Genomic DNA, 13,232 nt, shown 5'->3' on the forward strand with positions numbered 1-13,232 from the left:
TCAACTTCTGCACTATAGGGATTCTATGAGCCCCTTTTAATGGCATCAACTACTGTAAAGCGGGTGGGGTTTAAAGGTCCCAGGATGATGGTAAGTTTCTAAGGTAAGTGAATGGGATGTGGGGATGGGAGTTTGGAAGTTGGTGGGAGTGGGGAGTGGGAGGTGGGAGGGGCCAGGTCCAAACTTTGGGGGATGGGGGTGGATAGGGGGTGTGGAGACAGGTCAGGGCAGGAGGTTGGATTAGGAATCCCGTGAGGGATAGGGTGCTTGGTTGGTTGGGGGGGCTGAGGGGTGGGTGTGCCATGCAGGGTTTGGTCTGAGTGTTTAAAATAGTTACTCTGAAAATTAGAAGTGTTTTTTCCCTTCTAATTCTTTCAGAGTAACTGTGAGTGTAAAAACAGCACAACCATCCAAAGTTAGCAATTTAAATCATTTTGTTGAATGGTTCCCAACGCAATGCAATTGTCCAGGATAGAATCTCATGGTGACTTTTTGAATGCTCTTCTGCCCAGCCTCCTGACCTCCATATAAATCTGTACAGCCATGATGCTCTGCCTATTTTCCATGCCCTGATCAAGTCCTGTTCACCCAAAACCCCTGTCTTGGCAGCATGGTGGCACTGTGGTTAGCATTGCTGCCTCACAGCACCAGGGACCTGGGTTCAATTCCTGGCTTGGGTCACTGTCTGTGCGGAGTCTGCACATTCTCCCCGTATCTGTGTGGGTTTCCACCGGGGGTGCTCCGGTTTCCTTCCACAGTCCGAAAGACGTGCTGCCTAAGTACATTAGCCATGCTAACTTGTGGCACTAATAAATAAACTGTCATAGGAAAGTAAGAATTTAGGAGCAGGAGTAGGCCATTCGGCGTCTTGGGCCTGCTCTGCCATCCAAGAACACCATGGCTGATCTGATTGTGGCCTTAAGTCCACTTTCTGGCCTGGTCCCTGTAACCATTGACTTCCTTCTTCTTGTTGATATCCTGCCCCCCCAAATGTCTCCAATTTAAAATGCCCATCCTCATGTTTAAATTAGCACATGGCCTTGTCTCGCTATGTCTGTGACAATCCCCTGGGGCAGCATAGTGGTTAGCACTGATGCCTCACAGCGGTTCGATTCTGGATTGGGTCACTGTCTGTGCGGAGTCTGCATGTTCTCCCTGTGTCTGCGTGGGTTTCCTCCGGGAGCTCCGGTTTCTTCCCACAGTCAATTTTGTTCCTGTGCTGTAATTTTCTTTGTTCTTTCCGGAAGGGTAAGGGGTTTTAGTTCAGTTGGGCAGCGTGGTCAGTGCAGGGCTGGAGGGCATGTTCCTGTGCTGTAATTTTCTTTGCTCTATGTAGTGAAAGATGTGCTGGTTAGGTGCCATGCTAAATTCTCCCTCAGTGGACCTGAACAGGCGTGGGAGTGTGGCGACAAGGGAATTTTCACAGTAACTTCATTGCAGTGTTAATTGTTTTTTACTTGTGACATGTGACACTAATAAATAAACTTTGACTCTCTCCTGTGCATTGTCCCCTCCCTCCACAGCACTTTTGGGAAGCGCACTGTCTGTGTTTGGGCTCAGTGTGCAGAGTCCCCTCCCTGCACAACACTCATTGCAACTCCACCTCGGCGTCCTTTCGCTATGTCGCCTCCGAGACTCCGTGGAGAGGCTTCTGACACCAGAAAGAGGGAGGAGGGAGGAAGAATAATGTGGGTATTTTTAAGCAGAGGTTCCGTTCACAATCAGAAAAGGAGATCATTTTACAACAACCGTGGTTGAAATGATATTGTGAAACATTTAAAACCAAATCCTTCTTTAATAATGCAGAGTAATAAAGTGAATTGAACAAAGTGCATTTCATACAATAAATCCCTCTCTCCAATCGCAGCGAGGGGGAGGCGCGGCTTTGAAAGGCAAAGCGAAGTCCATTTCCCAAAATATGCTGCTGCCAATTCCAAGCAGCGTTTCTTGAAACATTTGCAAATAAACCTAACATTAGGTGTGGCTGCCGGCAGAGGTTTTGTTTCAGTTGCCTTCCTGCCACCCCCCTGCTCTCTGTCTCCCGCAGTGTCATTGAGAAGCTCGCTGACTCTATGGAGCTGCTCCGCTCTCGGCTGATTCCCAGCTCGCTGCTCCGCGCCGCCTCCACCGGCGCTTTCCAACTCAAGGAGCCGCTCAACTACCGGCACGGAGGCCGGCTGCAGCCGCACCGCGGGGACGGGGACAGCCGGAGGGAGAAGGTGCACGAACCGGCCTCAGGTACAGCCTCCTGCGGCGGGGCATCTTCCGGAAAGCAAAGTTTTTATTTATTTAGTCGCAAGTAGGCTGACGTAACGCTGCAATGAAGTCACTGTGAAAATCCCCTAGTGGGGCTACACTCCACCGCCTGTTCGGGTACACTGAGGGAGAGTTTAGCATGGCCGATTCACCTAACCAACAGGTCTTTCAGACTGTGGGAGGAAACCGGAGCATCCGGAGGAAACCCATGCAGACACGGGGAGAACGTGCACATGCCACACACTGACCCAAGCCGGGAATTGAACCAGGGTCCCTGCTAACCACTGTGCCACCCACATCTTTCCTCTCTTAACTGATAGCTGCAGTCCAGCCACCTCCCCCCCCCCCCTTTACAATCCTTGTAAAATAATCCGAAATGAATGCAGCCTTTTATTTTGCAAAAGAGTTGGAAATGTTAGTATGAGCATATTACCAACTTGACAAGACGTTGCCTGGCACTGAAGCTGATGTGCTCCTGTAGTGATTTGATTTATTATTGTCACATGTATTGGGATACAGTGAGAAGTATTGTTTCTTGTGCTTCTGTATAGACAAAACATACCGTTCATAGGGCACATAGGGGAGAAGGAAAGAAGAGAGTGCAGAATGTAGTGTTACAGTCATAGCTAGGGCATACAGTGAAAAGTATTGTTTCTTGTGCGCTATATAGACAAAGCATACTGTTCATAGAGTACATGGGAGAAGGAAAGGAGAGAGTGCAGAATGTAGTGTTACAGTCATAGCTAGAGTATAGAGAAAGATCAGCTTAACATAAGGTAGGTCCATTCAAAAGTCTGATGGCAGCAGGGAAGAAACTGTCCTTGAGTCAGCTGAATATAACAACAGTCAGTACAAGTATCTTGCAGCCCTTAATGTCTGGAACACCTTTGGCATGGGGTATGTGTTACTGCTTGGCCATGTCTTCCCCTAGATTGATCTACATTATAATTCCAGGCAAATTGAGTTTTGCATTTTGGCCTAAAGGCATCAGATTAGCTCATGGTATCCTCGCATTGTCAGGTCAGGGTAGAATTGCAGTTGGTGCAAAGTCAAATTTCTTTTAAGTTTCAAAAGAATTTCTAACTGTTCAGCTTTTATCATTTTTGTATTTCTTATATTAATGGTTAGGTTACCTATCACTAATGTGAATCATCATAGAATCATAGAATCCCTATAGTGCAGAAAAAGGCCATAGGGCTGATCGAGCCTGCACTGCCAACAATCTCACCCAGGCCCTATCCTCTTAACCCCATGTAGTTACCCTGACACTCCAGGGCAATTTAGCATGGCCAATCCGCCCAACCTGCACATCTTTGAAGTGTGGGAGGAAACTGGAGCACCCGGAGAAAACGTATGCAGGCATGGGGAGAATGTGCAAACTCCACACAGTCACCCGAGGCCAGAATTGGACCTGGGTCCCTGGTGCTGTGAGGCAACAGTGCTAACCACTGTGCCACAATGCCGCCCCCGCCCCCCTTCTGACCTTTTATTCATGTCCTCACTAAAAAAGCCTATTTCCATAACATTGCCTAACCTTACTCCTGTGTCAGATCAGCTGCTGAAACCTTCAGTTGTGCCTTTGTTACCTCTAGATTTAATTACTCCAATGTACTCCCCACTTTCAATCCTCTGTTATCTTGAGCTCATCCAAAACTCTGCCTGCTGCGTCTTAACTCATAGCAAGTCCCCTTCCCCTTCGTCTGTCAGCACTTCGGGCGGGATTTTATGGCCTGGCTTGTCCCAAAACCGTAAAATCCTTCCCGAGGTCAGTGGACCTTTCCGGTAAAATTCTGGCCTTCATGTCCCCATTGAACTGCTTGTTAAGCAACATCTTGGTTTTGAAAATCTAACCATTGTTCTCAAATCCCTATATGGCCCCCACCCCCCAATCTCTGTAATCTCATCCAGTCCGACAACCCTTTGCGATATCTGTGTATTCAGGCCTCTTGTGTAACAGTGATTTTAATTGCCCCATCATTGCCTTCAACTGCCTAGGGTTCGGCAACCTTAACAACAAGAAGAGCCATTTTTAAAATTTAGCTAAAAACTGTTGTTCAAATGTCAAATAATTCTGAAAAACAAGATAGAGACTTTTGTTTTACAACATTTCACGAAAAGGTTATTTGAATGATACGTTCTGTAAGTGCAATGCTGATAAAATTGAAACAAGCTGTTTAATAATCATGATAATGGGTTTCAAGGATTAAAGTCAGGACCCACATGAGTCCACAGGTTGTGGACCCTAGGCCCTAAGTTCTGGAATTCCCTCCCTGTCCCTCTTTTCCCCCTCTGCCTCCTTTAAGATATTCCTTAAATCTTACCTTTTGAGCAAGCTTTTGGCCATTTCTTTTTTATTATTCATTTGTGGGACATGGGCATCGCTGGTTGGCCAGCATTTATTGCCCATCCTTAGTTACTCTTGTTCAGAGGGCAGTTGAGAGTCAGCCACATATTGCTGTGGCTCTGGGGTCACATATATGTAGGCCAGATCAGATAAGGTCATCAGATTTCCTTCCCTAAAGGACATTAATGAACCAGATGGGTTTTTCTGACAATTGACAGTGATTTAGTGGTCATCAGTAGATTCTTCATTCCAGATTTTTACTATTGAATTCACGTTCCACCACCTGCCGTGGTGGGATTCAAACACGGGTCCCCAGAACATTAGCTGAGTTTCTGAATTAATGGTCTATCGTTAATACCACTAGGCCATTGCCTCCCCTCATACTCCTTATAAAAGGCATGTCACAGGAGCATTATAAAACAAAGTTGTATGTAAGTTGTTGTTGCAGTGTGCACTGTGTTTCAGCTTTAAGCTTTCATTTTAAGCCTGTGTATATGAAGCTATGGATTCTGCTGCCCATAGGTCAGGATAGTGACACTGGTATAACCAGATGCTTCTGACTTGCTTTGAAAACAGGTATTGCTTCTAACAGTATCTGACATATAACTGTGACAGTAATTAAGCCTTTGGTGTGGAGCTTCTGAGCAGATCTAGTTCCTGCAAGAGTTGGTGCAGAAAGTTGTTGCACCCGTGCTCATAATGTTGTGAATATTCCGTTACTGAACCACTGAACCCAAAGGCTGAGACCACCATCACCACGTTGCGGGTGGATTGGCAGAACAGATAAACATTGCCTCCAGAATTAAGCAGGTTTCAGAATGTGATCGTAAAACGCTGTGAAGATAATCTCACACGTGGAGCTTACTGACTTGAGTGCAACCACCGTAACATGCTTAATCTGCTATAACAGTATTGTAACAAAACAGCCTCACACCTGGGGCCAACCACTGTAAGCCTGGGCATCTTGAGACTTGTGAACAAAGAAAAATGAGTTGCCTTGTACATCAGATCAAGAGACTATCCCCGAGTGCCAGGTAGTGGCCTGGGAGAGATGGAAAACTGGATGAAAAAAGCCAAGCTGGGAAGTTCCCCTCCGATTCCTCAAGGGGAGCAAACCTAGTCCCGGAGATCCCATTGTCATTTTTATTAATGCCTACCTTGTGTACAATGTAACCTGTTCCGGTAACAGGTCCAACTCCCTCTTGAGGGTACAGTGCACCCTTCTCATCAAAGGGCACAGCTCCGGATTCTAATTTGTTACCGGTGAGGAAGACAAGGTGCTCGCAAAGTATGTGTACAATCTTATTCAAACCATTGGGTGAATGCCATCTGTCCCAATGCAACCCAGTCTATTTCAAGATTTTAATTATAACTAGGATGATTACTATTTATTTCAACAGTTACAATTTGACTGATGCAAAGTAATCAGTTCGTATCTCTGCCATTTCCTCAGAGTCCATTTGGATTGGTTGCTTCACAGAGCCAGGGACCCAAGTTCAATTCTGGCCTTGGGCGACTGTCTTTGTGGAGTTTGCATATTCTCCTCATGTCTGCGTGGGTTTCCTCCGGGTGCTCCAGTTTCCTCCCACAGTCCAAAGATGTGCTGGTTAGGTGGATTGGCCACGGTAAATGTGAGGTTAGGGGGATAGGGTGAGGGAAAAGGGCCTGGGCAAGATACTCTGTCAGAGAGTTGATGCAGGCTCGAATGGCTGAATGGTCTCCCTTCTGCACTGTAGGGATTCTAAGATCTCTCCCTGGGATTTTTTTCTTTTGCATATTCAGCCTTTTAATATGACCTCCAAATTCTAACGTAGCTTAAAATCATTTTGCCATTCCTGCTGCAATTGTTTACTATCCTCTTCTCCAGTGATCTTTTAGCTGTTTAAATTGAAGCTATTGTTTCCTTCAATTTTAGACAATATACATCTTTGATTTCCTGAAAAATATATTATTTTAATCAATGAAAATATTTTTGCTTTAAATCTAATTTGCCTTTGTACATGACCAATCACAGATCTTGGCTTTCCACATGCTCCAATTTTGAATTTGTTAAGTACAAAGAAGGCAAATATATCCCTGACGTTTTAAAGATTTGCCATTTATCTCAAATATTGGTAATATCCCTGGAGTTGAGTTAAGCAATTGACTCCACTTACGTAAAATTAACACTGAGCCAGAGATGGAACCACTGAGAGCAGTGATTAATAGTTCATTCCAAGCGGTAGGTTTTAATGAGCATCTTAAAGGAAGAGCGGTTCAGAATAGTTTAGGAATGGATTTCTGTAGCTTAAGGCCTAAAAGCCCGAAGGCATGGCTGCACATGGTGAGGCAAAGAGAATTGTGGATACATAAGAGGCCAAAGTTGGAAGAAGACAGTTCTTGGGGGGGTTGTAGTGCCAAAGGATGTTCTAGAGATAGGTGAGGCAAGACGTAAAGGAGGATTGGCACACAAGGAGTTTTAAATTCAAGGCTTTGGTGGACCGGGTGCCATGGTCGGTCGGAGAGTAGAGGGATGAACAGGACTTAGTGGATATTAGGAAATGGGCAGTGGAATTTTGTTTGAGTTCCCGTTTGTGGAAGAAAGAAGGTCAGAAAGAAGAGCATTTGCATAGTTGGGTCTGAAAGTAAGAAATGCATGGATGAGCATTTCAGCAGCAGATAGTGTTGTGAAAATCTAGTTCATGGTTTATATCTTTCTGAATATAACTTTTGGTTTCAGGGATATCCTTTAGGAATTAAAGTGTTAAATGGAAAATCTTGATTGCGAAACTGGTAATAACCATGAAATGAGCGCAATTCAAACAAGCCAGAAATTAATTACAGTTAAAATTTACCCTGTGTTTATCTTCACAAGTGGGGCTAGAAGTATAAACAAACAAAGGATCAATTTCTGGACCTTTTGGTCGAGCCAAGATGTTTTATTGTTGTCTCCAAAGAGATAAGAGCTAGTAATTCTGGGAGAGAAGGCACTTACATCCATTAGAAATATAAATTAATCCTATGGGTTTACTTTTCTCTTTAAGAATATCCCAAAGCATGCCACATTGTCATAGAGTTTTGTAATGGGGGTAGAAAGTTATTTTGTTTAATTCGGTTGGGTGTTTGCTGTGAAAACAGGCAGTGCAGTGTTTCTTTGGTTGTAGGCTACATCTCACTGGATTGAGAGAGCCAGTAGGAGAAGACTTTTGGTCAGGGCTGAACTTAAAGCAGAGAAAATATAAACAGACTATAGTTGGAGCTCAATCTCAATTCCCCTGTGGGTTCCACAGGGGAAAAATCAGCTGGTAGATTTGCTGTAGCTTGCAGCTAGTGGAAGAAGGTATTTATGATTCTATAAATTAGGGGCAGCACAGTGGTTAGCACTGCTACCTCACAGCGCCAGGGACCCGGGTTCAAATCCGGCCTGGGGTGACTGTGTGGAGTTTGCACATTCTCCCTGTGTCTGCGTGGGTTTCCTACGGGTGCTCCGGCTTCTTCTCACAGTCCAAAGATGTGTGGGTTAGGTGGATTGGCCATGCTAAATTGCCCCTTAGCGTCCCAAGATGTGTAGGTTAGGGGGATTAGCAGGGCAAATATGTGGGATTACGGGGATAGGGACTGGGTGGGATTGTTGTTGGTGCAGGCTCGATGGGCCGAATGGCCTCGTTCTGCACTGTAGGGATTCGATAAAATGTAAGTTGTTATTTTTACATCCCCAGGTTGTGTAAGGTGCTGTATAAATATAAGTTTTTTTTTCTCTTTCTGGCTGACGGCTTACATTCCATCTGTTGTCAGGATGCAGCTACTACAATTTGGGCAAAATAGTCACAGGAAAGCCGAAGGCCAAAAGAATCTAGAATAGCTAGTGGCTGATGAACCAAAAGTCCTTTTACTGATGAGGTGTATATTATGAATCTGGCTCCTGACTGTCAGACTAATAACACTGCGACGAAATATAATTCGGTCTCCAAATCTATTCATTAAGAAATTAAACGAGCAAAAACAAGAGTCAGACAATAGCAGAAAGATAAGTTACAATGTTCTAAACTAGGTTGTAAATATAAGATGGTCACTACTAAATCCACGAGGCTATTTAGGAGAATCTTCTTTACCCAGAGAGTAGTTAGAATGTGGAACTGGTATGATATGGTTGAAGCAAGTAGCATAGATGCATTTAAATTGAAGCTGGATAAACATGAGAGAGAAGGGGTGAATAGGTATGGGTTAGGGGAAACAGGACGACAGGACGCTCGTGTGAAGCATAAACATAGACCAGTTTGTCCCCCCTCCTCCCTTAGCCCCTTCCATACCAGTGGGCTGGCCGGTACTATTAATGTTGGCTATTTGAAAGTACAATAAGGTGTGATCTTCCTGTAAGAGATGTACCCTCCTTCTAGGGATTAAAAGAGTTGCTTTCAACCAAGCTGCCAAGCTATGAACTTTCCACAAGAACATATCAGAATGACAGTCTTGTACGATTTGCAATTGGTGTGGCTTCAGATTCAACAAAACAATGCAAATACATGGGAGGATGATAACCCAGAAAGCTTCAGAGAAACAGAGTTAACATTTCAGGTCGATGACCTTTGGTCAGAATCTGTTTGAGTATAAAGTCATATCAACCTGAGACATTAACTGTTTCCATCTCGATATTACAACAAAGGCTAAAGTAGTCCATTAGCTGTAAAGCACAGTGGAATGACCTGAGGCAGTGAAAGATACCAGATAAATTCAAGTCTGCCTATCTTTCCACAGACGCTGCCTAACTTGCTGAGTGTTTTACAGCATTTTCTGTTTTATTTCAGATCTCCGGCATCTGCAGAATGTTGGTTTTATTGCCAGAGTGATTTACTCTTGTGGGCAGTGAAGTACTCTAATTAGATCAGTTAACGGGGTGGGCCAGGGGTCAAATATGAGAATTTCCTACTATTTTGTATTTTGATGGACCAAATACTAAAGATTGAACTATTTCACTCTGTTCATTTGGCTGTTCCCTTCCTGTGCTTTAGGACTTAACTATTTTCTTTTTTTTGTAGGTCGTGTGATATGTGACTTCCTTTGTTCAGGGCAACAGGAAATAGACCTTGCTGTGCAGAGCTCCAAGGAAGCATATAAAACCTGGAGTCGACTGTCTGGTTCGGAAAGAAGCCGCATCTTACTTGAGGCTGCAAGACTCATAAGAGTACGGGTGATATATTTAAATTTATTTTCAGCTTGTTGAAATAACAACTTACATTTATAGAATCATAGAATCCCTACAGTGCAGAAGGAGGCCATTCGGCCCATTGAGCTTGCATCAACAACAATCCCATCCAGATCCTATCGTCGTAATCCCCCATGCATTTACCCTACTATCGCTCTGACACTAAGGGGCAATTTAGCATGGCTAATCGACCTAACCTGCACACCTTTGGATTTTGGGAGGAAACCGGAGCACCCGGAGGGAACCCACGCAGACACGGGGAGGACGTGCAGACTCTGCACAGACAGTGACCCAAGCTGGGAATCGAACCTGGGTCCCTGGTGCTGTGAGGCAGCTGTGCTAACCGTGCCACCCATTTACCTACTCCATTAACTTAGTAAAACATCACAGGAGTTTTATCAGATGAGGTTTGATGCCAAGCTACATAATGAGGCATTAGACAAATGACCAAAAGATTGATCAAAGAGCTCAGATTTAAAGGGTGTCATCAAGGTGGAGAAAGTGGTAGATATGCAGAAAGGGTTAGGGCCGAGATAGCTAATGCTGTGGCCACCAATGGAGGGGTGAATGAACCTGGGCCTGCGCAAGAGTCCAAAATTGAAGGAAAGGTTGTAGGGCTGGAGGAGTTTGGATGGGGAGGGATGAGCCCACAAAGGGATTTCAATAGGAGGGTAAAGTGAGTATTTTAAATTTGATGCATTGCAAAGTACAGGTTAAATTATTGTGCAACATTGGCAGTTGAAAGACTAGAATTTGCTTAAGAAATGGATGATTTGTTTAGAAACATAGAAAAACTACAGCACAATACAGGCCCCTCAGCCCGCAAAGTTGTGCCGAACATGTCCCTACCTTAGCGATTACTAGGCTTACCTATAACCCTCTATCTTACTAAGTTCCATGTACTTTTCTAAAAGTCTCTTAAAAGACCCTATCGAATCCGCCTCCACCACCGTTGCAGGCAGCCCATTCCACGCACCCACCACCCTCTGAGTGAAAAACTTACCCCTGACATCTCCTCTGTACCTACTCTCCAGCACCTGGGTTTGGGCGTTTCTTAGGCTGTTAGTTAACTTAGAGTTTATTGCTGTTTCGTACAGGCGTTATCTCTTGGGTAAAGTTCCATTAATTATAGAATCATAAAATCTCTAGAGTGCAGAAAGAGGCCATTGGGCCCATTGAGTCTGCACCGACAACAGTCCCACTCAGGCCCTATCGCTGTAACCTCATATATTTACCCTGCTAATCCACCTGATACTAAGGGGCAATTTAGTATGGGCAGTGCACCTAACCCACCGCGTCTTGTCCCAAGTGCTCAAAGGTCTGTTGGTTGACAATTGGCTTGTTCAGTCTCCTGAAGAGTTGTGACGGAAACTCGAGACCCTGAGTAGACGTCATCCTTGGATCGAGGGACAGCCAACAATGATGGTATCAAGCTGCTGGTTGATTATTAGGGGCGGCACAGTGGTTAGCACTGCTGCCTCACAACGCCAGGGTCCCGGGTTCAATTCCAGCCTAGGGTCACTGTCTGTGTGGAATTTGCACGTTCTCCCTGTGTCTGCGTGGGTTTCCTCCGGGTGCTCCGGTTTCCTTCCACAATCCAAAGATGTGCAGGCTAGGTTGATTGGCCATGCTAAATTGACCCCAGTGTCAGGGGGGACTAGTAGGGTAAATACATGGGGTTATGGAGATGGGGCCTGGGTGGGATTGTGGTTGGTGCAGACTCGATGGGCCGAATGGCCTCCTTCTGCACTGTAGGATTCTATGATTCTGAGAACACATTTGCTTGGTCCTTCCATTGAATCCAGTGGATGTAGCGGAGGCATTGCTGATGGAATTTCTCTGGCTGATGCCGAGTCCAGTCTCACTGCAGTACAGGAATGTGGTGATGACAACTGCTCTGTGCACAAATACTTTGACTTGCGGAGGTCTTTGTTGTGGAACACTCGCTGCTGTGGTTTGTAGAAGGCTGAGTTGGTACTGCAGATCTGGTGTTGGATCGCCTTGTCAATGCTGGCCTTTTGAGAGAGGTAGCTGCCTTTATGGGAAGTGCTGAACGTACTTGAGAGCCACTCCTTCAATATACTTGGAAGGTGGAATAGTTGGCTGGCCAGATGTGGGTTGATATGAGTTTTAGTTTAGCAATGTTCAAAAGACAGAATCATAGAATCCCAACAGTGCAAAAGGAGGCCATTCGGCCCATTGACTCTGCACCGACCCTCCGACAGAGCATCCCACCAGGCCCTATCCTCGTAACCTCATGTATTTACCCATCAAATCCCCCTACACAGCTTGGGACACTAAGGGTCAATTTAGCATGGTCAATCCACCTAACCCGTACATCTTTGGAGTGCGGGAGGAAGCCGGAGCACCCGGAGGAAACCTCCACAGACACGAGGAGAATGTGCAGACTCCACACAGACTGTCACCAAAGGCCAGAATTGAACCTGGGTCCCTGGTGCTGTGAGGCAGCAGTGCTGTGCCTCTGTGCCGCCCCAAGTCCGGTTTCTTGTCTGCAGAATTGAGGAGATTGAGATCTGGTGCAGAAGGGCAAAGACTGCAGTTATTTGTAAACTCGATCATGTCTGTCTCTGGTGGTCAGTTTAGTTTTGGCATGGAGGCATCTTGAAATTATTTAGACATCCAGATCTTTGGAGCACAATCCACAGAGCCCCACGATTTACTAAGACTAATGCCTAGGTCACGTTGATGAATGCAGAGGTCTTCAGCATTTATTGGTCGCCTTGATGCTTCCAATGGTCACATTCCTGAAATCAAGGGTGGGTGGGAGGGTGGGTGAGGGAGGAAAGTCACTTTCCTTCCAAATGTGTAGGATTAATGTGTAGAGTCTTGATGTGTGAGCAAAAGCCCACCATTTTTGAAGACCTTAGCTGAAATACCCCGGGGCGGGTTGTGTGTGGGGTGGGGGGGGGAGGGGGGGGGCACAGGCATCATTTTCTATACATTTGATTGCTTATTGCAGCTCTCGCACTGATGGTGGTTCATCCATGGATTTTACTAAAGCATACTGGGTGACAGCCTGGAGAGAAACAGCTACTGCTATGTATCTGTGGTTGAGGAACTGTTGGAAATGCTCCTTCCAGCGTTGGTGGGTGGGAATGCCATTCTTGGCTACAAAAGCATTTAAAGAGAAGCCTGTTAAGTACAGGAAGGAATCAAAAAAGACAAGAATGATACATTGATGAATTGAGATGAAGTAGGATCTGAGGAGGCTGAAGTGGATTTTAAATGCCATGTTCCAGTTGGGCCGACTGGCCTGTTTCTAATATTGAGCTGCAGAGTATTGTGACTGAATGTAATTCAATTCTCTCTAGCTGTGTGTATGCAGTTTCCAGTTGTCAGGAGTGGGCTTTTCTTCATGTTGAGTAGTTATGGTCCCTCTATTTGTACCCACACTAGCATTACCCAGCTCGGTGTAGATCGGACATGCCT

The 13,232-nt window shown here is 45.3% G+C and overlaps 1 protein-coding gene across 2 annotated transcripts in view; it reads left to right on the forward strand.

Moving 5' to 3' along the window:
* Positions 1 to 1,524: 1,524 nt before the first annotated feature.
* The window catches only part of LOC144497209 (4-trimethylaminobutyraldehyde dehydrogenase-like), a 42,697-nt gene continuing 30,989 nt past the window's right edge, over positions 1,525 to 13,232 (forward strand). The window contains exons 1-2 of one of the 2 annotated variants that reach the window (XM_078218108.1): positions 1,525 to 2,238; positions 9,616 to 9,761. In XM_078218108.1, coding sequence (XP_078074234.1) covers positions 2,073 to 2,238; positions 9,616 to 9,761 — 312 coding nt within the window. In that variant the 5' untranslated portion in view covers positions 1,525 to 2,072. The remainder of the gene's footprint in view (positions 2,239 to 9,615; positions 9,762 to 13,232) is intronic. The other variant, XR_013498528.1, reaches the window with a different exon arrangement.

This window comes from Mustelus asterias, chromosome 8, assembly GCF_964213995.1.
Source record: "Mustelus asterias chromosome 8, sMusAst1.hap1.1, whole genome shotgun sequence".
In the NCBI taxonomy this organism is placed as follows: Eukaryota; Metazoa; Chordata; class Chondrichthyes; order Carcharhiniformes; family Triakidae; genus Mustelus; species Mustelus asterias.